Source organism: Lissotriton vulgaris, chromosome 10, assembly GCF_964263255.1.
Source record: "Lissotriton vulgaris chromosome 10, aLisVul1.2, whole genome shotgun sequence".
Classification (NCBI taxonomy): domain Eukaryota; kingdom Metazoa; phylum Chordata; class Amphibia; order Caudata; family Salamandridae; genus Lissotriton; species Lissotriton vulgaris.
In genome coordinates, this window is record NC_141698.1 from 909,860,614 (window position 1) to 909,886,782 (window position 26,169).

Below are 26,169 nucleotides of genomic sequence, written 5' to 3' on the forward strand. Positions count from 1 at the left end.
AGAATCACCTTCCGGCTCCTCACCAACGCACACAAAGCCCTACACAACCAAGGCCCGAGTTACCTCAACAGCCGCCTCAACTTCTACGCTCCCACACGCCAGCTTTGATCGACCAGCCACGCCCTCGCCGCCGTCCCCCGCATCCGAAGAGCCACAACAGGAGGAAGGGCCTTCTCCTACCTGGCCGCCAAGACCTGGAACTCCCTCCCGACCCACCTCCGCCTGACCCAAGACCACTTCGCCTTCAGGAAGCAGCTCAAGACCTGGCTGTTCGAGCAGTAGCGGACCCCCCCTCCCAAAGCGCCTTGAGACCCTCCGGGTGAATAGTGCGCTATATAAATGCGATGATTGATTGATTGATTGATTGATAGACTTCACCACACCTTTGGGCACAAGCTTTACAAAGAGAAGTGTAGGAACACTAGGAGGAAGTGCTTTTGAATCTCTGCAACTTTCTGGATTTCTTGTCAGAAAAATGAAAAGGAAATTCTATTTTGGAGCATTGTTTGTTATAGGGATGTCAAGATGTCAGTAACTCGTTGAAAAGCATTACTAGCCATCAGTTAACTCCTAAATAAATGTTATATCTCCAACAACACAGTTGGACTATCTTTATAAGCTCCATAATAGTGTATAAGCTGAGGCAAATCTTTTTTGTGCTTCATTTCCAAATGATACTATCTGATTTAGATTCACATTGTATCCATTTGAGACAAGGCCTGATTAGGAGTTTGGCACACAAGTTACTCCATCTCAATGTCTGTCTTACTACAAGTGTATTATGTCCTGTAGCACTTGCAATCAGGCGGTGTTGTGAATGTATCTAGGACCCTAATTAGATATTGCCGATGTATGCCCTTGTGTGGTTATAATAAATCATATCCTTATTAAGGCATAAGAATCATATCCATATTAAGTCAGAGCCAATGCAGTCCAAATACGGCAAGGCTACTCCCATAGACTCCTAGAAAGTAAAACGCGTTCTTAAACAAACCAAGCCTCCAGCAGCCCGGGAATTTCCCCTGCTTCTGTTTTGATTTGTCCTAGAACTCCTGAGAGTCCTGAAAGAACTGCCAGTTCTTAGTAACTTCTTATGTCCAACCTTACGTCAAACTCGGCACCTTCCAGGTATAAATATACCAGCATCTGCCTTAAGCAACACACAGTGGTTTGGAGCAGAATCGGCTATCTACTTGCCCGACGCCCTGCTGGTGCGAGTGCCGAAGGAAGCCGACCCTCCCTGCTGACGCACTGAGAAAGACGCTGTCTTTTCTCCTGCAGAGAATTCCAGCTCCAGTGTTTTCCGGTCACCCTTGTGGGTTTCTGGGAGATCGAGTCCTGAGAGAGAGATACAAGACCCCCTTCATTCTATACCTAAGGTACGGAGCTGATTAGACCCATAGAGAATACTTGATTCAGATTCTTGGTAAAAACTGTAACTCATCTGCTCCTTCCCAGTACTAGGCTTAGGTTAGGCACACTGGGGTAGGCGTATCTTAGAAACACCAGTTGAGTACGTTTAGTCATTATTTTATCATTGTATGTATTTTATCCATTTTAAGTATCATATGGCTTAGAAACCATATAAATGCTTTTACAGTATTATTTCATAATACTCCTTTTATTGTACGCACTTTACTTTATGACAAGTATTGCAATTGTGGCAATTCATTTCTCTTGCATTAGAAAGAAGACTGCTCAATAAATAACCCTTTTATTAAAAATGCCCGTCTCTCTATTTCTCTGCATTTCTGGTGAAATGATTGACTGAGTAAAATAGCTATCTATTGTTTCTGCGACTCTAGAGATATATTCCTTATTGCAGGTGGAACAAAGTTGTCATGTGATATGGTTGTCAGAAGCTAATCCCTTTTTGTCTATTCAGGAAAGCTAAACGCCTTCTTGTTTACTCAAGAAAGTTTCTAGTGACCTCTGAGCTAGCTGGCACACACAATTAAGTCTAAAATATTGAATAGAGACCTAGTCGACCTCAGTCCTACGTCTAAGCTATCATTTATGTTATTCCAATGCGCAGAGCCTATTGGGAATATAGGAACTACACTACAGCGGATAGTACAACCTTCACATTTGTGACAGAGTAAACGGTCATATAAAATGTAAATCAGACCCCTTTATTCAGTGTCTAGTGCAACATTCAAACTCAAATTCAATTGTAAGTAGAGCTGGTAAGAACAGAGTAAACAAATAAATAAGCCAATGAAACATACTCTTCCAGCTTCTTCCAGGGCAGCTTGGTCCTTTGAAGCATGGCCAGACAGAGATGCTGTTTTAATAATGTAAGCAGCAAGGATGACTGGTACACAACCAAACATCAGTAGAGTGAGTTGCCATCCATAAACAAATGCAATTACAATAGCTGTCAGCATGGTGCAGCTGGCTAAAGTAATTAGAAACAGACGACCTCCAGTAGCCTGAAAAAAAGGATAGAATATTTTAATATTTCACAAATATTCACACAATTAGATGTTGGCAATGATATAGGAGGTTTATTTAAGCATACCCCTTTGGCTTGAGATGCATCTGTGGCAAGACGTGTGATCCAAATCCCTACAGCATTCCGATGATCATCAAACCATCCAATTTCCTGGAAAAAGAATATATATATACAACATCATATAAAAGGCTTTATACACTCGGAGTTACAAAAGCAAGTATATTTTTCTCACATCACAAAGATTACATACGGTTTAGTGCCATTATATACTCTGTTTAGCTCTGATTAAAACCTCTCTGTTCTCGTAAATGGAATCACATATTAAATATACCTTTCAATACTCATGGCTTCACAAAAACTTCCCTGGGGTATGAAACTGGAAATTCCGGCCAACATTCCAGCACCTGAATCTGGAGTTTCTGTAATGTGGAGCAACACTCGCAACCAGGAATGCTGGGGCCAAATCCACATGTTTTTCACCTTCTGGGGAAATACCTTTCCCAAATCCACATCAATTTACTACTTGCTTGGCAGTAAAGCCATGCTTGGGCTTTATTAGGGACAGAGGAGTTGAGGGGAGAGCTGGAGAGACTATTTTCAGCTCCCCTCATTGTGCTGGACCACGGTGGCCTGTGGCTAGGCAGAAAAAGGCACTGTCCATTGCACAGCTAGTCCACATGCATTCATATGGCCAGTATACTGGACACTGAGTTATCGTGTCTCGAAAAACAAGGCTGTTCAAAACAGCCGTGGTGGCATATCCATGAGGGGCACCTTTCTAGGTCACTTTTAGGGAGGTCACAAGTAGCTTGTTTACAGTTACTCCATAGTTTGTGAAGTTGGGGTGGGCGGAAGTCAAGGAGGAACTACACAGTTATATGAAGACTCTGCGAGATTCTGTGGAGTTCCGCAAATGGGCATACATCAGCACGTCACACTGCACTCACTGATTTATTTTTGATGGGATCCTGTTCTGTGCTGCAAAATCAGAACGAATGGCAGTACGTTGCATGACAGAGGACGCTGCTTCTTTGCCACCCCTGAAGCAGATCTTTTCCTTGATAGGCTGTTTTCTCACCGCAATTGGTTGTGAAATCCCGCGACTGCCCACATTAGGAAAATCTTGCGGGGTGCCCTCTTAACACCCAAAAAACATGCTACGGGATGCCTATTCTCTCTCATGCTCGCCAACTTACCACATGAAGGTTGGAGGAATTTGGCTGGAACTCTGCATTACATGGGTTACGTGAGTAGCCCAAACTCCACCAATTCCGACGGCGGATTAGAATTCATCACTCACCCCTTATGTGGCGGTCTTAATTTATCACACATATATGCAGCATGCCATTAACCTTTCCGAAATAGCTCGCCTTTAGCCTATTAGTTGTCATTTACTGCTTGAAAACCCTTGAATAGCCCCCAAATCAACATTTTGGTTGAATATATTTAAGAGAATATTAGATGCACATCATATCTCAACAGGTGGAGACTTCTGAACATCAAAACATCAAATTACAAATAAGCTTAGGATTTGGAAATATTAATTTTACATCAGTGCCAAAATTTTGCCAGCGCTAACGTATATCAGCAAAAAGTTCTGCTATGTCCCTTATGTTGGTGCACTAAATTATACAGATTTGAGGATTTAGCAAAAAACTCATTAAAAATGTTTCACGATATCCTGCAAAAGGGAGTTCACTTGAGCTTGAAGTTCACTAGAGATGCACAGCAATGAAGGTCTGTTTTAAAGCTTCTATGAATTTCAGATAGAACTTTTGGAAAGCATACCCCCATGAATCTAAGGTTTTGTTACTCAGCATGCACATATGTGATTTCTTTGATTTGCAGACAAAACTTTCTAAATAAACTTTGACATTCTCCAAATTGAGATATAGTGGAAGGCCACTGTTTATGTTGCCTGCACATGCCATATTTTTATTAACATATTTACCTGATAAATGTGTTTTGGTCTTTATTGCTTAGTCCCTATTTTGGGAGGCCTACTCCTCAAAAGCGCAGTACTTGCCCCTTCAAGCCATTTACTCACTCATATAATTTCACCACTCTGTTGTGATTTTTTTTTGAAAAAAGTTGTTTATAAGTTTAGATTATTATGTTAAGGTGCAAAATAAATATGCACTTCTAAATCCTACTGATAGCAAACTTAAAATTCTCTTAAGTACAGGTAAACCTTAGTGAATTCAGTGTGTTATTAGATACATGCCACAAATATCAAATATTAGCACACTGATTCAGGAAAATCCTCTCAGCTTAACCCGTGCCACAGAAAATGTCTTTAAGGGGCTTACCCTTATTTAAATGATTTAATTTTAGTTTTTTTACTGTCTTGTTTGGCCATGTGAATCATAGCTGTTCTGAACAGGGAAAGTGCCTTACTTACAAATAATAAATGACTGGTACTTATGGCAAGTATTTAAGATGAGTTCTGTATTTTTAGATTTCGGGCAATATTGGGCGTATGTCATCCCATCCCTTAGATATTTAAAAAACACATCAATTTTAGATTTCCGCTAATGATTTGAGTAAATATTTCAATTTTTGGCGGGTGGAACAACCTCAAAGCATACTCATATGTTAGTAAACATTAATGATTTATGTGAGCATAGGTCCAATATAAAAGTTCTGTGAGTCCCAAAAGCAGCTGCTTTTTGAATTATGCATAGAGGCAAAAGTCATGAAGTAGTAGAATATTGAATATGGGGTGCTGTCGTCCCGGTTCCTGGTTTGCAGGGGGGTCAGGCAGGGGTGCGTCCTGGCACCAACCCTGTTCTGCCTCTTTGTGAATGGCGTTATATCGCACCTGGATACGGTTCCTAACAACGACGCACCCAGATTGGCAGGTAGGAGGGTGCCAGTGATAATGTTTGCCGATGACACCCTCCTGCTTTCCAAGTCCCCCATGTGGATCCAGAGAGTGCTGGACGGCTTCACGGATTTTTGCCTTTGCCGCGGACTGGAAATCAATGCTGATAAGACTACATTTATGATTTTCAGTCCCCCGGCACTCACCCGCCCAACACCGATCCTGGGGTCAGTCAGACTGGAGAGGGTACAGACTTTTCAATACCTGGGGGTGACGATCAACGAAAACCTTTCTTGGGATCCCCAACAGGTGAAATCCCAACTTAAACTCTCCCAACTAGTGAGTGGCATTCTCAAAATGTCAAATACATCTACATTCAAGCCAGTGAGCCCTGCACTGGAGATTTACAAAGTCAAGGCGAGGGCATCTGCTCTTCATGGTGGGGAACTTTGGGGGTACTCCTGTAGGCCCGAAATCCCTAATGTGGAGAATAAGTTTATGAGGCAGTTACTCACACTTCCCCAAAGCACACCTCTCCTTCCATTGAGATTGGACTTAGGACTGAGTTTTATCCAGGATGAGCTAGCTCTGAAACCCTTAACCACTTGGATGCTATGCTTCTGGTGGAACTTCAATGTAATTTCCATTGAAATCAATGGAAACTCCATGACGAGTTACCCTTGTCATTAGCGGCGAAGAGGTTAAGGTTTTGGCGCAGGCTATGGATAACTCCAGAACTGTCCAACTACAGGCTTGAATTAAAGGACGTGTTGAGCCATGGTAGTGCAGCAAAAATCCCCTGGCTTGCATTTGCATTTGTGAAAAAGAAAACTGGGGAAAATGGCACTATCAGACCTCTGGTATGATCCAGAACGGGCATGCAGGGGGGTCTCAGGTAAAAAGCTTGCAAAGTTCTTCATGGATTATAAACAGAATATATGGTTGCATGACTCCAAAGCTGGCTCTCTGACAGCAACCTTCTTAACACTTAAACACTCCTAGGCTTTCGAGGAGTTTTTGAATGTCATTTATCCAGTAGGAGCTAGGAAGCTACACATCCAATGGAGGCATTGAACACTAGCATTAAGGGCATTCACTGGCAAGTGGTCGATTCCCACGAGTAACTCCTGCCCCGGGTGCCGTGCGACTAAGGAGGATGAATTACACATGCTCTTTTTAGCCCCGTTTACAGAAAAGCTAGAAAGTACTGGTTGGTACCCCTATGTATGTAAGAACATGGGATTCAACAAATGTTATGTTGCAATGAGAGTCTTTAAGACTGACACATCACTGCATATAGTTTATGCACTCTCAAAGTTCCTTCTAGCTATGTGGACCAAAAGATGTTCCCTGATCACAGCGGAACCCAGGAGTGATTGTTTATTGTGATTGCACATCCTGATTGATAATCTGATTTTATGAAATGTTAATTTTATGTCCTCTGGTTTTATATATGTCTTAACTGCAATCTTTTATGACTGAAAAAATGTCGAAATAAAGATCAAACGATGATGAATATCATCATAATAAATCGCTACTTTTTAATCACTAAAACTTGTTTTTAGGAAAGTCGAAATGTGAGCGCTGATGACATAGCAGCCTTGTAGATATTGATAAATGCACAAAGTAGGACAACAACTGCAATCCAATGAGAATTTACAGCTATTCTTCACCCCAAGTGTCTGAGAAAAGCACAGCAAGAGTTTAAACAAAGCTTGAAGTGCAAAGGAATGGCTTCTGAGGCAGCAAACTAAACCCTCTGACTGCTAGTACTGGCATGGAGGTCTTCAATGTTGCAAGTGTAGCTGCAGCCAGATGCCCAACCACCAAGTGCCACAGAGGCCGATAATGATCCTACCCAGTGTGCTAATTACCATCCTCACTGATATGAAACCACATGTGATTGTTGATCAATGTTTTATGGCAGGTTAGAAATGACACATATGAGAAGATACTGCTGTCAGTGGATGCTGAAAATGCACTCCGTGGCAAAAATAAAATAGCTATATACAGACTGAATTGCTCAAGTAGGCTTCAGAAGACATGTATTTCAGGACTTCCCGATACATTGTGGGACATGACAGGAGCACTCCAGTTCCTGCATCTATTTCTATTGGCATTAGAATGCTTAGCAGCTGCTATTAGGCAAACAGACTAAATACAGGGAATAGCGAGAACAGCAGGACAGACAAAAAACATTTTATATGCTGACAATGTCATCTGAAACTAGGCGATCCTGATATGTTGATATCACATCTTATGTCCCTGATTAACTCGTTCACTGTATTTGCAGGATATAGAATGAACTGGAGCAAGAGTAAAGCACTCCCTATAACTAAATGTATGACCAGACATTAAGCTAACCTTTATAGGTTCAGGTCAAAGGCCTCCAAATTGAACTATTTGGGCAGTCTCGTTCATAGAGGTCAACAAAACATGGAAACAGACAATCTTCTGTCCATATTGGTCCAAAATGATAAAAACTTCCTCAAAACGTTTGTTGTAGGGCAGTGTACAAGTGGCAAAAATGTTGAATGCCAGTGAGTCGTTATTAGGTTTTGGTAAGGCTACAGCTCTTAAATCTAATTTTACGAAATTCCAATTGTGCCTTTCCTTAATAGTGAATCCTAAGAAATCGCTAATCAGGAAATGCAAAATAGAATGTACAAAAATAGTGATTACTACAGAGTCAAAGTCGCCACTGGGAAATCTCTATTTAGGAAATGCATATATATATAATGAAAAACATATAGTTAAAATAAAGTAATGGGGTTAGAGTAGAAATAAGTGGTATACAGTGCATTCATTTATTTTCGGTTTCTAACATATCTCTCTTTGGCTTTATTATTCGCTGGTATTTAGGCCTGAAGGGTACTGCAAAACTCCATCTTCAATTAGCACGCCTGCGCATACTGACACTGAAAACCTTAAAGCTCTGTCATTGAAAGGCTGCCAAAGTTCGTCTTACCCGCGATGTGCCTCGGAACCTCAACCTTTAACCCGATGAAAGGAAGAAATACTGACTGCGTTTAATACATTGTATATGAATTGAAACTAAATATTGCTGGGTGGAATAACATTCATGGGAAAGTAAATTATGGGTGGGAACATTGATCAAGTACATCAAATAGAAATGATCTCATACTAGTATGGTGTGATGACCTCTCCTCATCTTTTTGTCCAATCAAATGAAGGAAATACACATATTCACAACATTTGAGGGTGGTACATACCCTGGAAAATGGTATAATTAAGGTAGGTAGCTCTTATGAAGGAGAGGACTTGAGTGGAACCGACACTTCTTTCTACCGAGGCTAGTAAGTTAGACGAACCCATTCCCCTCCGAGGGATTAAGACCAAATCCGTGTATATTTTTCAAGAGCTTTGTCTCTAAGAGCCGCTTTCTCTCTTTTACCGTTTCTTGACAGATCTCACTACAAACTGGATACCCCAGTCATGTGAGTAAAACTTGTATTCTATCACCAGTTTTTTTCACAATGCATGCTCACCTTGTATCTTCTCCTGACTACCCATTGCACAAACACTGGTTTCTATTAATATCATTTGTTAGGCTAGTAGGATATGTATAATGCTTTGGATGTATGTTACTTGACCTATCATAACAGTAACAACACTTTATCATTTTTCGCAGTGTCGTTTTCCCTGACGAAGGGCATATTGTTGAATGCCCGAAATGCATTGGATGCCCTATAATGACAATGCCTGAAATATAAAACATGTCAATAATCATGTAAAGGACAAAAAAAACATGTTTTCAACGGATAATACTTAAATTTCATGAAATAAAAATCTTTATGAATGATTGGACCAACAGAGTGAAAGTCTTCTTATCTATGGGAGACAACCCAATGAGTGCCTGTGAAGGGATGGTTCTAGAGCACCTCTAGACCCACTTCGTGAATGCTTGGTAAGAATGCCCAGTTGCCCTTGGGGGCTCTATGTCACTGGGAAAAAAGCATTTTGGGTACATTTTCAAAATTGTAATGGTTACCATTGACTTGGAGTCAATGGTAATAGCATTTTCTAGATGCCCATTATACATTTAGGAAATGCTTTGTACATGTGCTTAGGGAATCACAAATAGGTAACCCCTATTTACAATTGCCTATTTAGGGAATCACAAAATGAGATTTCTACTGGGTAGAAATTGCATTTTGCGACCGTATAGGCCTTTATACATGCCATAAGGCTATTTAGCATTTCTTAATACCCGGAAATCATGATTTGGTCCCTCAAGAAATGCTTTTGTGTGTGACACCCATGTCACACTCCTAACAGGTAAAGTGTTGCGTGAAAAGGGGTAATATTTACAAGCACAGGTAAAGTCCTGCAGGGTGGCTTTACCTGTGCTTGTAAATATCACTCAGCAGGGTGCGCCGCCTGTGTGTCATGCAACGTAACGCACAGGCGGAACAAGAGGTGTGTAAAACTGCCCCACATACTTCAAAATGCCAAATAATTGGCACTGGTCAACATATAAATAGAAAAAGGCCTAGCTCACAACAGATGATACATACTGAAGATGCAGTACTTAAACAGTGACATTACTCATTTATTTTTGTACTTTACACAATGTACCATGCATCGTAAAGACATCTTGTGTACATTACAAAATGCTAGTTCATGCCTGTTCTGAGCAACATGTGTATGGGGATGAGGGTATTGCACTCAGATTTTTCAGTCTCCTGGCATTAATTCGATATGTGTGCAGCACTAGATTAGTGCCTGCTGAACCCGTAATAATCTATGAATGTGGCCTGGGATCGCTAGATCTCCAGGACTCCAGTGCGCACAACGATTAGTTATTTATACAAATGAAACCATTAGTCAAAATTTTTCTTTGTTGTTAAATCATCACAAGTTTAGTCAATAAAAATCCATTCATGTCATTTTGTGAACATTGCATCAAAAATCAATAATTCATATACAATTATACAAAACAATTTTAGTACAACACAATTACACTTGTAACCCAATGCATTTCGGGGTCTACATCGTTGTGCGCACTGGAGTCCTGGAGATCTAGCGATCCCAGGCCACATTCATAGATTGTTCTGAGCAACAGCCAAAGCTGGCTATCCTAGATAATATGCCAGGCACAGATGATGCTATTTTCTACTATAAATGGATTTCCACAGTCCTGATAGTGGCAAAAATGTATATTTGTTGTCATTGTGACTCCAATTGCCTCCACATAACAAGAATGGTCAATTAAACTTTTCTATATTAGTATTTATTTATTTATTTATTGAGCTTATAGAGCACGACAGCTACCCAAAAGGATTTTCCGGTGCTAACTAAAGAGAGAGCTAGGAAACTAAAAAATTACTATCATGCAAAAACAGGGGGAATTATTTATCAAACAACCAAGTCTTGATGGCTCTGCGAAAGCGGACATAGCTTGGTTCCATTCGGATAGTCAAAGGGAGAGAATTCCACAGCTTAGGGCCAAATAACGAAAAAAGACCTGCCTCCCATTCTGGAAAGTCAGATCTTAGGCAGGCTAAAAAGGCCATGAGACGATTGTAGGTATCTCGGGGCAGTACCCCATTTTATTTTGTGCATATAGCTGAGAGTTTTAAACTTGACTCTACTTTCGACCCTCAGTCAATGTAATGCACGGAGATGTCCTGACATGTGTTCCGTTCTATGACATTTACATAACAGCCTCGCAGCAGCATTTTGGACCGCCTGTGATGCCCCTAGGTAGAGAACATTGCCATAATCTAACTGTGAGGTAATCAGGGCATTAATTACTGACTTCTGTGTGTCTTCTGGCAGCATCCAAATGATTTTCTTTAGCCAACGCAAGATGGTAAAGCATAGGGCAGTTAACTTCCTAACCTGGTGCTGCATAGTTAGGCCTTTGTCAATGGTCCCCCAAATTCCACACCTGGTCAGATGGAATGGGGAGGGCTCCCATTTCTAATGGCCAGTGTCTGGGACTCCTGAGGTCCTGATTGGGACCTAATATAAGGACTTCCATTTTTCCACCATTCAATTTGAGCAAATTATCACTCATCCATTTGGCAATTTTCCTGAGACCGGATTGAAGGAGGGAAGTAGATGCTTGATCTGAATTTGACAGTGAAAAAGTAATTTGAGAGTCGTCTGCATAAGTGAGTAGTAGTTTTAAACTTTATTACTGCTAAATGGCCATACACGAGAATAATAAAATACATGATCTACAATCTTTAAAACAGAAAATAGAAAGAAAGACAAACCATAGCAAGAGAATAAAGAGTGATTTAAAGAAGTAAAATTACAGGAAGATATTGTTGTCGCATGTGGGTAAATTTTGAAGGTCACTAGATCTCATACGGATTAACATGAAGAATATCGGGCATAGCCTAAACATATGAAAATGACATGCAAAAACAGTCCTTAATGCCGAGAGTAAACAAAACAAGCTTTTGCAATGCAATCGGTCTAGCCTTTGGGACCTTATATATATATATATATATATATATATATATATATATTTAGCAATGCAGCACACTAGCCTGGGTGCTGAAACATCTACTGTTCTTTAACATATAGGGAAAGTAAGCACCAAACTGCGTGACACGACAGGTATAGGAACACATGGAGAGAAATATTGCCTTTCAGCGGGAAATGGTATAGTTCAAAGCTCTGTTTTTAATATAAAATCAGGGCCTTTGTTGGTCATACCACTGAAAATACAAGATTAAAAAAAAATATTATTGTCTGTGGGTGCTCATGGAAGACAATTTCTATGGACTGGAATCTAGAGAATGCTAAAGTGATTCTGGTATTTTACTCACCTCTGCTGGTCGTTTTCTATCAAGAAAGTTAAATAGAGGCAGTAGCAGAAAAAAATTCAAAAGAAAGTCCCTAAAGTAGAAAGAAATTCTGGTATTTTACTGACCTCCACTGGTCATTTTCGATCAAAAACAGTAAAATAGGGGCAGTTGAAATGAAAAAAAGTCCTGAAGCGAAGTCAGACAAGTCCTAAGGCTGATCTCCAGAGCCCACATAGTACATTCACATATAAGTTAATACTAAAGTATATACAAGAGGTCTCAAATGCTCGACCTAAAAAGAAAGTTTGAGCAATTTTGGTCTTTCATGCAAAAGACAAAAAAAATGATTTAACACAAAACATTTGTGCGCTCAAACATATGTGCTAAAAATGTTTGACTGCTGTTCGGGAGCCAGGGGTCCCAAAGAGAAGCCTTGGTCCCTTACTACATGCACAGTGTTTCGAAACATGGGCATAAAGTGCAGTAGCAGGAATCAAGAGCCCAGAAAGAAATAAGCAAAGTGCATAGAATACAGCAGCAACAAGTCGATATTCAAATAAAGTGCATAATAGTCTTGCACCAAAAGTTAATGGACTCCACAGCATGATACAGCCTATTAAGCTACGAATTGCTATTAACAAATCAGGGCTCCAAAAGGAAGATATTGCTCACATGAGCAGTTTATATAATGCAACCTTAGTCATGGCTATATAAGCAAGAGCCGCTAGCTGAGTGAACACAGATAAAGTGCATGGAGTCATACGTTCAAGGAAGTTTAGAGCCTATGATCCATGCTGGAAACAAATATTACTAACAGAAAAGACTACTCTTCTTAAAGAGGCGGAGATGAAAATCCTGTGGGCAGTGAAGTAACTATTGAAGCCCAAGTTAAGGCACAAGGGCCGTATCCATTTGAGTCTGGGGCCAGCGTATCAAGGTCAAAAGAACAAGAAGTGGTCAATATCCTCAGTTTTCTTGCCACACTTATGGCACTCAATAGAAGTAGAATACCATCAAGACCATTTGTTAGTAAGAATATTTAGGGGTTATATACCGAATCGGCATTTGATAAAAAAGGCTTTTCACAAGGGGAAATGTAATTTCATCAAGAAAAGGTTCAAATTTAGGGAGCAATTTGTGGCATAAGAATTGGTCAGAAAGGGATGCTAGGTTAGTAGAGTGGTGCACTTGGGTCACTATGAAGTCCAAGTAAGTTTTTGTTATAAAGGCTTTTGTGTTAGGTCATATGGTCTCGGGAAGTGTATATATTCTCTGCAGAACCAATTTGGAGAACCATGAATTTAGGTGCAACAGCCACTTAATTGTATGGCCTGGAGCAAGATTTTGACTTCCAGAACATCTTTTTAGTAGTGGTCTAGTTCTTAATAAGACCAAATCCTGGCCCAATATAAGAGGGATTTAAGAGCAGCAAGATGTTGTTTAACTCCCTTAAGAGCAGTTTCAATAATTATAGGTATGGACGTTGTGCGCAGACGGAGATTAGGTAGTAATTTATTGAACTTAAGTTCCTTGGTCTTCAATGGGGTGAGATTAGAAATTCCCCATGGCTCTGCTCCAGAGAGCACTGCTGCTTGTGTTTTACCCCTTTAGACCTTCAGTGCTGAAGAAACTGCCTTATGTTTAGAGGATCTATGCATTTTTCAATTGTCTACTGAATTATTTGGAATAATCAGGCTGCTTTTTAATTGATGTATAGGTAGAATAACGTAGTACGCACCGTGATTGGATCCTCCGGCTTTCGGGTATAAGCTTAGTCAGTTCACCCCTCTTCCCCATCTAACTTGTGCGTATTTTGATTGATGGAGCCTAATAAGAATATCTAATATGTGGTGAGGATCTCCCAGATTGCTTGGGATTTCTCAAAGGATGCCTAGGACCAAGTCAAAGGCAGACCCAAGATCAACAAAGACCACATCAAGGTGGTTTTTCAGAAGAGTAGCATATTTCATGGTGATGAGGGTAAACAGTAGACCTTGGTCAACAATGCTAATCCTACAATGGAACCTAGCCCGAATGGGAAAGAGGATATTGGCATAGTTCATCCAGTCCTTTCTTGTAGATAGGGATAATATGAGCCCCTGCCCAAGTAGTGGGTAATTCAGTAACCTGTAAGATTTCATTAGAGAGGCAACAGATGCAAGGGGCCCATATATCCACCTCCGATTCGTAAAGATCTCCAGGGATGGCATCTGATCCTGGAGCCTTACCTGAGTGTAAACATCCAATGGCTAACCTTGTATTCGGAAGTGAAAACTGAAGCTCATTGCCTATAGATGTGGAAAGAGGAGCAGGTCATAGATAAAAACGCTCTGGTTGGATATCAAAATAAAGCTTCAAAAGTGCTTTTCCCAAATATGTGAGGGAATAAAGTGATTGGTGGAAGAGCTAGCCCTGATGCTAACATGGAAAAGGATCTGCCAGAACACAGCCTCATTCCTGCCTTTAGAAGTGTCTAACAGATCCAGTCAAATGGTTTCATCCCACTGTTCTGCTTTGCTCTGAGAGTTTGTTTATAAGATTGTCTAGCATCTATAACAGAAGCAGGATTATGGGATTTAATTGCCTTCATAGGTCACGCTTTAGCCTGACTGCAATCTTTGTCATACAATGGAGGTGTTTTTAGCACTTTACTTGAAATTTGTCAAGATGGCCTTGATAAATCTTTAAGAGACTTTAAAAGAGAAAGGTGACTGTCCATTACTAACTTGTTTGGAAATATGCAGTATTCAATGGTGCAAAAATAGAAGAAAAGATAGTATAAATTTTGAACAACGAACCCAGGTCATTGCCTATAGATGCCCACTTAATATCTGTACTGTTGTTGGTAACATTGGCCCTAAATTGGGCGTTCACCAAAGAGGTGGACAAGTCACAAAGAAGATTACCAAATTGAGTTAGATCTAATGTGTTATCAATACTGTCACCTCTGGGTAATACCTTAAAATCACATAGCTCACCCCATATTCTAGAATCTAAGATGCAATAATCAATTTGACTTTTCTTGTCACCTCTATTGAATGTGAAAGCCCTAGAGCAACCAGACTTTGACCTCCCATTGCATGCCCTCAGTCTGAAAGAAAGGGTTAGTGAGGTGAGCTGTGAAGCGGCCATACTGCAAATTTTAATACGTTCTGCCTCAGAAGATGGAACGCCCAATATTTTGTCTTCCCTTTGGATCATAGATGTAATAAACTCTATGGGTTTGTATATGATATTAAAGTCTCCCGCGAAGATCGGGGACATAGAATTTTTAATTAAAGAAAGGACATTTTCTAACGTGGCTAAAATAGGGGACTCTCATTTTAGGGACTGAACAATTATAGATATTCAAGAGGTCAATGGAGCTCACATTGCAAGGCGTAATGTTCAGCACCAAGATGTCAAAGGAAGGAATATCCATGTTTTAATGTGGCTAATCAACAATATTTCAAGCCAAATTATCAAGCTGCCTGGAGGTCTATCGATAGTGGCTAGAATTGCATTATTACAATAGGTGGTGTACTCCACTTTATGTAGTGTGGAAATTGCACAAGATTCTTAAATAAGGACTATATGAAAGGAGCCTCTAAACTGTTACAGGTAGGATCCACAGCTTTGCTGGAGACCCCTGCAACATCCCATGAAAGTATACAAATGTTACTATTTCACATCAAAGGATCTGCAGTGACATCAGTGCATGTATCAGGTAGCTTGGGAGAAATTTTCTGAATAAAAGTAGGACAGTCAATGATTGAGTTAACAGTAGGCTCAGGTAGAGGGTATCATTCTATTTCATCAAGAGACCACTAGGGGCTCACAAAGAGGCGCATGAATGTGGTTGTGGTTGAAAACTTGCTAGATTTAGAGAGTTCCTTGGCAAACTGTGAGTTGTAAGATTGGGGTTCCATTAGTTGGTCACTGGAAGGTAAGTGAGAAGCAAAATACATATCTGCCACCAATGATGAATTTAAATTGCAAGGAGAAGAAAAATGGGTAGGAGGGTCTAATATAATTTCTGGGGAACTGCTGGGCTTGAATATAATTGGGGTGCAAGAAGGAGTTATAGATCTAGTGTCCATGCTTACTATCTAGTTCTAAATAAATTTAATCTAGAGGGATATCTCTAGTCAATATCCTGTGAGCACGGATAATGCAAGATCGGATAATATAAGTAGAGCCACCCTGAGTTTTAATCTTCGAATGGCCTTGTTAACAAGGGAGTTACCATCTTCAAAAGCCCTGGGCCTGCGTTTTGGAACATTAATCATAAAAACCTTGGCACCCTTATGGTATTTGGAGACGGAAGGCAGTGTAAATTTGGAAAATAAATGGTCTATTTCAAAGCCTTGGTGGAAAGGCTTGTGGATGGAAGTCGGAGCCAGTCTTTGCCCACGCTGAGCGGAGGTAAAGGTGAATAGCCATTCATTGGCAGCTTTCCTATCAATTGAATGCCATTAGGGAGCACGGGCTCCTCTCTCCCGAGATGGAAATTTATATGTGGGGGTGCGGGAATACATGAGGGAGATCTGATATTGGGACAATGGTTCGAAACAATTGAGCAGGTCATGCCTCTGTCATTGTTGATTGATTCATGGATGCTCTGATGGCACAATGGCACCCCTCCATTGGCGCAGCCCTGCGGGGAATGCTCTGGCCTGACAGTAAAACATTCACAAATAAGATTTTAAGTTGGGCTACCTCATCTTTGAGTGTATTTAAAGTACCAAGAATATTTTGCATTATGGAATTATTAGGGTAATGGAAGCACCAATGTCGCAAAAGTCAAACGATTTAGTCTGAATAATCAATTAACTGCCCTCCAGAGATTGTAGAACAGAGAATCTGTTGTTACACAAGATTGGGTAATTAAAAGATTTACAAGACTCAGCTGTATTTTTAGCAGAGAAACACTACAGAGGGATAGTACGGATGCAATATCTTTATCAGGTTTATTGAAGATGTGCATTATGTTTGAGTTGCCCTTCTAGTGTTTGAAATACAAGAATTCTGTTAGATGCAGAATGCATACCTTACCTTTTTAATTTTGTGTCAATAGATGCGTGCACACAGGAGCCGTAAAGAACTATCCCAGTCACGGATACTTGAAAAGCAATCCAATGGGCACATACTTTATGTGCCAACCCGTTGCACTGTGAAGAAAGGGATTTAACCCTGGCATTGTGTCAAATCACTGCGAGGACAGTTTACGGACAAAGAGAGAACACGCAATCATAGTAGATAAGCAGTGAAGGTGTTAAAGTTTCCGACTGCGGCATTCAAGTTACCCCTGATGAAGGTCTAAAGAGAGGCTGAAATGCATTGGGTAGAATTATGTGAAGTGATGGAATATGAACTGTTTACCGCTACATGCTTCAGTTGGGCACACTGAAGGCAGTTAAAAATGTGAATAATAAAAAACTATGGAGAAATCTCGCTGTCCTCGCAGTAATTTTGAGCGATTTGATTAAATGTTTGGATACATTTTGACAAAACCTGTGTACTAACTGTTCAACATGGAGTAAGATGGATATCAGGGTTAAATACCTTTCTTCGTAGTGCAAGGGGTTGGCGCGTGAAGTATGTGCCCATTGGATTGCCTTCTAGAGTTTGCCCACATTAATTAATAATTCTACCTCTTCAATGACCAAATCCATTGTTTTATGTGTGCAATTTTTATCTGCATGTTGAACGTTTTATTTTGGACTTATATGGACCTAATGGCCTCTTCCACTTCCCTGTTGCCCCTGCATATTCGAACTATACATTTAAAAGCAGGTAAATCTAAACACCAAAACTAAAGACTTTATGTAATCAACAATATAATTAAAACACTATACATAAGGTGCTGCATATATTTACCATGTATCAAATGTATTCAGGATACACAATAAACTGGGACCAGTCGTTACTCTACGTCGTTTGGGGTTCGCGCATCAAACTTCCCAGAGTTTGTACGGCACAGAGAGGTAATGAGGGGTTTCGATACCTGGGTATCTATGTTAACATGGACCTGGTGATATTTTATGATTGCAAATTTAAACCCCCTTGAGTCGATTACATGAAGATGTACAACATTGGAGGACACTCCCCCTGTCATTACTGGCAAAGCCTCCCTATGCAAAATGATGGCACTCTCCGGTTTCGTTTACCCAGTGCCTCCTAGGTATTTTCGAGCTATAGAATCGGAGATAAGAATACTTCTCTGGGATAGTGGAATCCCGCCAATAGCACTGAATACCATAATGAGTAAGTGCCTTCTGTGAATATCAAAATGAGTAAGAGCCATATGTATCAAGTAAATTCGCATTCGCAAACGCCGAAATTCGCAAAATTTCAGTGTTTGCGAATGCGAATTTGCCAAATGGTATGTCTGGTGCAAAACAAGGAATCGCAAAATTTGTGATTCCTTATTTTGCAATTGCATTTAAGGAATCGCAATTTATCGATTCCTTAAATGCAATGTATGAAGCAAAAAAAATGCTAATTGTCCCTAAGGAATCGTAAATTACCACCAACTTCAAGTTGGTGGTAATTTGCAAATTCCTTAAAAAATGCAAATTTTTGCATTTTTCAAAGTGCCATGTGACGCACATACATGCCCTTAGGGTATGTATGTTCGACACATGTGCACCCATGCTTATTTCAAGGGTGCAACAAGGTGTCCTTTGAAGACGCCTGCACTCTTGAAATTATTCTCAATTTGCGATTCTCAAATTGCAAATCGCTAATTGAGAATAACTTCCCATTCATTCCTATAGGCCTCCTGGCCCATAGAATTGAATGGGAAAGTATTCCTTAATTGCGATTCGCAATTTGCTAATCGCTATTAAGAAATACTAAGAATTCGCAAAAGAATTGTGAATTTGTACATACATCCAAATTTGCGATTCTGAAATAGCGATTCTTAAAAAATTGCTATTTCAGAATCGCAAATCAGGTTGATGATACATATGGCCCTATGTGCCTCTGTGAATACCAAAATGGTAGTAAGTTTAGGAATTTGTCTTAAGTTAGTCTGTGAATCGGGCTTTTTGTTCTTCCTTTGATGATCTTATACTTTTATAGATTGTTCTTGAGATTGATATATATCAATCTGGCTTTGAGTTTGTAATAAACCTTTTAACTTCAAGTTACTGACTCAGACTTTTATTGTGTGGTCTTAATGATCACACTGTACTTTAGGATTTAAATTGTTGTTAACCCCTTTTCTTCTCAGGATACTATCAAGGCCTATTGACCAGAGTTTAATAGGAAGAAATGGCCCAGAGTATTCTCAATACCTTGTATTATACAGTTCAATGCCACTTTGGTGCCAATTGCATTGAAGAATTTCATTACTGTGATATGATCAAATAAATTATGCTGTTTTAGTTTGATGACTGTTGATGTTAAAATAAACGAAACTATGGATTGATTGGGTACATTTCCGTAGCAGATCGTACACGATTCTGCTTTGCTGGCGCGCACAACCACATGCCTATTTGTGTGAGGAGTGGGAGTTTTGAGGTCCTTTTGGTCTGCCTAGGTATTCTCTGTAATGTTTGCAAAACAGCATGTGTGAGCAAAACAATAGAAACTACTTAAGAAACAAGAAGGGTAATTGTTAATTCTTCAAATAAACTAGGTGTTTATCTTCAGATGAGTTGCACCCATATACTTATATATTTTTCATATATGAGCATGCACCAAAATCAGATATCAATCTAAGTCGCTATTTGTATTCACAAATTCAGAAAGAACGCCACTTATTAGTTTGAATTTAAAGGCATATGACCATGGCATAGGAATTTCCATTGTTTCCATTGATTTACATTACATGCAAAAACTGTATTACCACAACATATTTCCAGCCTTGGCAAGGCGTGTTTTGTTGAGATATATGTTTACCTCTAAATTTCATTCGCGTTTTGGAAAGGAACACATATTTTTTGATGTTACAAATATTTGATGTTTGAAAAGTGTAATTTAATTGTATATATTATACAGACCTGTCGAAGCAATGCTTTGAATGATAACAATCGTAGTCTCATTGTAAGATTTTCACCTGCTCTTCCGATGGTATATCCCTAAAAACGGAAAAAATAGGCATCATTGTGAGCATTTTCTTTGGTGGTGTCGCTAGACAGGCAATTTATGTACATATGTTTGTATTTTGTGAATCACAAGAACAAAATCAGGTACCTCACATAGGCCCTCATTATGCGGTGCCGGAGCAATGTCCCCTGTAGGATACTATTTCAGGCGGAGTCAAGTGTTCCAGTGTTTCTGTATTCGAAACTGCTGCATCTCAGAACATTTGACCCAGTTTTCTGGATGTGGAACACACACAGCAAAACCATGGATGGAGCAGGGCAGCCAATGTGGGCAGAGGCATAGCCCAGCCCTGCCCACCTACTCCTGAACCATGGGAGGATCTCTCTACTACTCAAATGCTATCCTTGCTCTCCATCCAACACTCTCCCACACCAGATTCCCTAAGATTTACAGCTTGCTCAGAACACCTGATTAATATTATTACATTGCCCAAAATCATGGAAAATGTTTGTTAAACTACACTGCTATTCTTGGTCCAGCAGGTTATTCACCTTTCTGGGGAGCTTAACTCAGTCGCCCCATTAACTCACAGTGTCACTAATTCCTGTCTCCGAATCTCCCAATGGAGAGAAGGAGGAAACCTAGTAGGGGCTCAAATATTGAAAGACTGCTTGTACACTATGCTAAGTTATCTTAATGTATATTATCTTAATGTAACACTTTTACTATGATCAAACAGTGAAAAAAACACATCATAGTGTCCCAAATAAAATAAATAATCAGCATGGGGAAATCAATAGCTCTGTACTTAACCCCTCCCATGCGGCCGCGATTCTGCGCCTGTGCGGCAGAATCGTGAGTGGGCGGGTTCATGACGGCCCCAGCCGTCATCAGCACACGAACGCCGTAGTGCATGACGGCTGGGGGCCGTCATCAGCATGGAAGGGGTTTATGTGCTAACAAATGCAAATAGAGATACAGTCAAAGACACACTTTCTTGCAGTGCTGCATGTCACCAGCACCAGAACCTTAGGGAATAAAACAATAAACAGCCGCGGTTCACAAATTCTGCTCGCATTTGTTGCATGCCTGTGATTTCATTTCCACATTAATGCCAGACCCATCTGCTTTGCCAGTGTTTATCAATGTGTTTGATCTCTCTAAAATTTACAATTTCGTTTTCTAATTTTGCATGGCAAGAGCTCAACAGCCAGATGTTCAAGGCTTTTTTGTGGTCGCAAATGGTCTTATTCTTGTGACCATTAACATCTTTTTACAATCTATAAAAAGGCAAGTTGCGATTTGGTAACTTATTATCTCACTTTGCGTTTGCTCTCAAATAATACTTCAGTATCCCTTCCAAATACCGAATCAGAATGGTATGTATTAATGTTTTGCAACCAAAGTCTGGTCGCAAAGCAGTAATACTTTACTACCACTCTAGAATTGGTGGTAACCCATTCACAAAAGGGAAGGGGTCCTTTCCCTTTGAGAATGTTAAAATGTTTTTTTTTAACATTCCGTTTTCCTTTACGAAAAGGACGGCATTTAAAAAAAAATGTTTTAATAAAAGCAGCTGCAGACATGGTGGTCTGCTGACCTTAGCAGGCCACCATCCCTGTGATGGCTGTGATTCCTAATGGGTCGCAAATTGTCACCTGCCGTATCAATATGCATAAGATAGGTCTATTTGCGACCCACTAGGAATTGGAAATGAAACTCAAAATAGTTTCATATATTAAGAGAATAGTAATTAGGAAATCGGCATTCCTAATGTTTGTAAACCTGGATCTTAGCATTTTAAATGGGTTAGAAATGTGTATATGGTGTTTCTTTCTTAAAATCAGATCGAAGTTTGAGTCCTTATTATGGGTAGAAAGAAATGTAATAATGTACTTGTTTTTTGTCTGTTTTTTCTTTGCAGGAAACATCAATAACATCAATTTTGTTGCCAAATGATGGTAAAAGTTCAGCCTCAGTGTTTTAGGTGTCATGGGTGTGATCTCCACGGTGAAACATTGGAAAGAGGAGTATATTGAGCTAATGATTTTGCAGTTAAAGAGTTCCTTCTAATAATGGTACCCTAACACAAGTTTTTATTGATGATGGTAAGACCTATAGTTTCCACAAATTATCATATACTTAAAGTGGTCTTTGGGCCAGCCCTTTGCCAATAATTGACAACACCACTTCTAGGTGGGCCCCACAGATGCCCTTCTGTGGGCTGTGTGCTTTCTTTTAAGTAGTGTCACCACTCCACCTTTGTGACAGCCAATAAACTGACTACTGTAGGGTCTATGAAATCTATCGAACAGTGACATAAGCACTTGTTGGTAAACCCAATGCTGAGACTTCTGAGATTTCTACAGCATAACAAATTCCTATGATAGTGATAGGCTAAATAGACCAGTTAGATGTTGGTTCAAGTCAGTTGAGTTTACTATACGCATTACTGTGATGCTGCACCCATGAATTTCCCTAGCACCCACCACTAAAGAAACATGCGCCACATATGTAGGCTTGTATCCCATATCAATCTGACAACCCTTGCAAATCAGAATCTACATAGCTGTGTTTGTAAAAGTTGATGCCTTGCTGTTGGCCCTTCTAACCCTTAATTTTGCACACTCTGAACTACTTGCATCTGATTGAATTTTAACAATGCTGAACTTACCAGCCAATATATGTGAAATCTCTACTCCAACCATCTACCTTGCCCTCCATTAAACACCTATCCTCTCTGCATTAAACAATGCTATTACCCTTACCTTTACCTTCATCTCTCCACCTTAACATTCTGACACTAATCCTTCACTTTCACACCATCTAACCTACGAAAACCCAGAGCCAACCTCATTACTTCTAATACTCTATTAAGCACTCACTTCCCTAATATTGTCTTCCCAATTGTTATTACACAATCCACCAGTTAACCTAGAGTACTTGCAACTACCTTTGCCCTCACTCATTATTAGATCATATACACCTTAAACTTTAATTTTACCTTGTGATGGTTATCTTCCTATCCTAAATCCAACACCTTTCACTCTCATACTCTTTACCTGTCCCTCTATTCAGACACACACTGTTGAACTTGGATCTCTCTGCAGGGTCAACCCAAACCTTTTGCTTTCATGCCTCCTGTTTTTTCAAATTCATTTTTGCTGGTCTTTGGACACTCTGCACTTTACCACTGGTAACCAGTGCGGAAATGCTTGTGTTCACTCCCCAAAAACATGGTTGTTAGACCTGGCATCATTGGCGTGAGTCTCCCTTCCATTTTGACAGATTGCCTCCTCTGTTTTGATATGTTTTTGCTGGTTTTATGCTTTGGGTACTGTGCCACAGTGCAAGTGCTCCCTATGTTAAATGTATGTACTAATTGGTAATTCCATGATTTGTTTATTTGATTTATCTGTCAGCCCCTAGTACAGTGTACCATGTGTGCCCAGGGCTTGTAAATCAAATGCTGCTGGTGGGCTTGCAGCACTGGTTGTGACACCCACAGAAGCAGGTTTTAAAGTGTGTCTCAGGTCTCCCATTGCAAGGCCTAGTGCAGTGTAGCACTGCCATGTCAACTTGGCCAAGTGCATCCACTTGCCAGTCCCTAAACCTTCCCTTTGCTTCATATTAGACACGCCATGGTAGGCCCAAGGGCATGGTGCATTGTAAGTATAAGGTAGGACATGCTCTGATGCATGTTCTAATAGTGAATTACAACCATTTTAGTTTTTCACTATTGAAGGCTGACTGTTCTCAATAGGCCAGAAAGGGCAGTTAGATTATTACATTCTTATAATCCTAACTAACTCAGGGAACATGGCAGAAATTCGAATTTAGTATGCCTGAATTCAGAATAATGAAATACATATTTTAGTAAAGTTGGTTTTAATATTCTCTGTTTGAAAATACCACTTTTAGAAGGTAGGTATTTTCTTGCCTAACTATCCAGGCCTGCCTCTGCTGGATTGTGTATTCCTTGTCTGGGTTTGTGAGTGATAGGGCTGGGGGATTCCAAGAGACAGGCTGGGGCAGCCCGGTGGTGAATAGAGAGATCTGTATCTAGATGGGAGGGAGTAGTTTCACCTGGGATCTGAGTAGGGCTGGGACTTCCCTCTACAATGCTGGCTTCGCCTCCTGTGGCTTGTCTGATGTCTCTGCCCTGCACTGTGAAAGGAGAGGAGGAATTATGTCAACAGAGTTCTCCAGAGCTGCATCTTCCCTCCCCTGTGCTGACCCCACCTCCTGTGGGGCGGCTGATGCCTCTGCCCTGCACAGTGAAAGGAAGAAGAGAGTCATGTAAACAAAGTGCTCAGGAACTGGTTTGGTTTAGGCAGAGGCCTATCTGCCTTCAGAGAACAAAGGATTTTGGGGTATAAATATTGGGACCCTGATCCCAAGAAATTAGATCACTTCTGGACAAGAAACCTTTCTGCCAAGGAGAAGAACCAAGGAAGCTGCATGAGTTGTACTGTCCCTCTGCCAGTGTGCTGTTTGCTGGGTTGGCCTGCAGTGGTTGCTTCATTGCCAAGGGAAAGGAGAAGGAACTTTGTAAGGACTTTTATCTACAGAATATTCTCCAAGGGCTTGAACTGTGCGTGCCTCCTGCTGAAGTCTCAGGGACAAAAGACTTCACCTCCAGCCACCCACTGAATTTCCTTGCTGGGAATTCTGACTCCCGACACTTGCGGGTCACTGGGAGATGGAAGCGCGACACATCAAGAAGAAGCGCGTCGCCGCTGCAGCTGAAATCATTTCATCGCCGGAGAAGCGAGCCTTTGCCCGATCTCCCTGGAAGCGTGTGCTTATCGAAGCTGCCTGCTGTCCCATCACCGGAGAAGCGTGATGCCATCAAAAGAGTCACTTTGCATCACCGGAGAAACTTGTCACAGGGCCTGTCGCGACTCCAAAGTACTGAGTCGTCACAAGGCTGCCAGGGCGTCATCGCATCATCGTTGCATCAAGGGCGCCATCTTCTCGCATCGCAACTGGATCATCGCATCATATCAAGGTGCCATCTGGGCAACCACAACGGGCCCCTAGGCCGAGAATCTACGCATCACCTCCGCACCTGTAAAGAGAACAACGCATCCCCTACTCTGCGCAAGCATTGAGGCACGACGCATCATCTCCCCCGGAATACGGAACCGACGCATCTCCCCTTTTGCGAGCCTTTTGTTTACTTTACGTTACACATCCAGGTACATTGTTGAGAATTTTGTCGCCTTTATCACCAACATGAACTAAGCAACTTTAAGTAATCTTAAGTGTAGTATTGCGGATTTTTGTCGTTTGTGGTCTTGTGCTAAGTCTATATAAAGAATACTTACTTTTATACAACTTGTGTTGTGTCCATCTGTGGTGTTTTCACTGTATTACTGTGCATATTCACAAATGCTTAACACACTGCCTCTGAGATAAGCCTGTTTGCTCATGCCAAGCTACCAAGGGGGTGAGCAGAGGTTATTAAGGAGTGTAATCCCCTTATCCTGACTTAGAAGTAAGGGTCCCTATGTGGACAAAGGTGAATACCATTACCAACTAGAGATCCCCAGATCTAACAATGGTAAAGATTGAATAAGATCTGATGGGCATATTTCATTTACGTATAAGCCCCTAGCAAAGTGGAATACCATATACACAGGGCCTGTAAATGAAATGCTTCTATTGGGCTTGAAGCACTTTGTAGCCCCTTAAAACATGTCAGAGGAAAGACACTCTACTCTGAATTCACTTTTACAATGTCATGTCAACTTGGCAATATGACCCTCTTTCTAGGCCTTAAACTCCTCTTTTATTGCATATAGGCCACCCCGTAAGATGTACCCTTGGTAGCCCATAGGGCAGAGTATATTGTAATTAAAAGGTTTAACAAGTACTTTTAAGTTCTACATGCCCTGGTATGGAAAACCTCAAACATATGTTTTACTTCGGTGAGGTCTAAATCTTCTACAGGATACAATGGTTTTCCTGATTACATTTATTAAGTGCTAATATTTGATCGGGAATCGGTAAAGATTTTATGTTTGGTGTCTGCGAAATTACATTTGAAATCATCTTTAATGGTAGAA

At 40.5% G+C, this 26,169-nt stretch overlaps 1 protein-coding gene across 2 annotated transcripts in view; it reads right to left on the bottom strand.

Annotated features, from left to right (window-relative positions):
- The window catches only part of LOC147688996 (ATP-dependent translocase ABCB1-like), a 684,547-nt gene that overhangs the window by 204,966 nt on the left and 453,412 nt on the right, over positions 1 to 26,169 (bottom strand). For both annotated transcript variants that reach the window (XM_086941883.1, XM_086941882.1), the window contains exons 17-19: positions 20,053 to 20,130; positions 2,522 to 2,605; positions 2,229 to 2,432 (exon numbers count right to left, since the gene is read on the bottom strand). In XM_086941883.1, the coding sequence (XP_086798009.1) occupies positions 2,229 to 2,432; positions 2,522 to 2,605; positions 20,053 to 20,130 (366 nt within the window). The remainder of the gene's footprint in view (positions 1 to 2,228; positions 2,433 to 2,521; positions 2,606 to 20,052; positions 20,131 to 26,169) is intronic.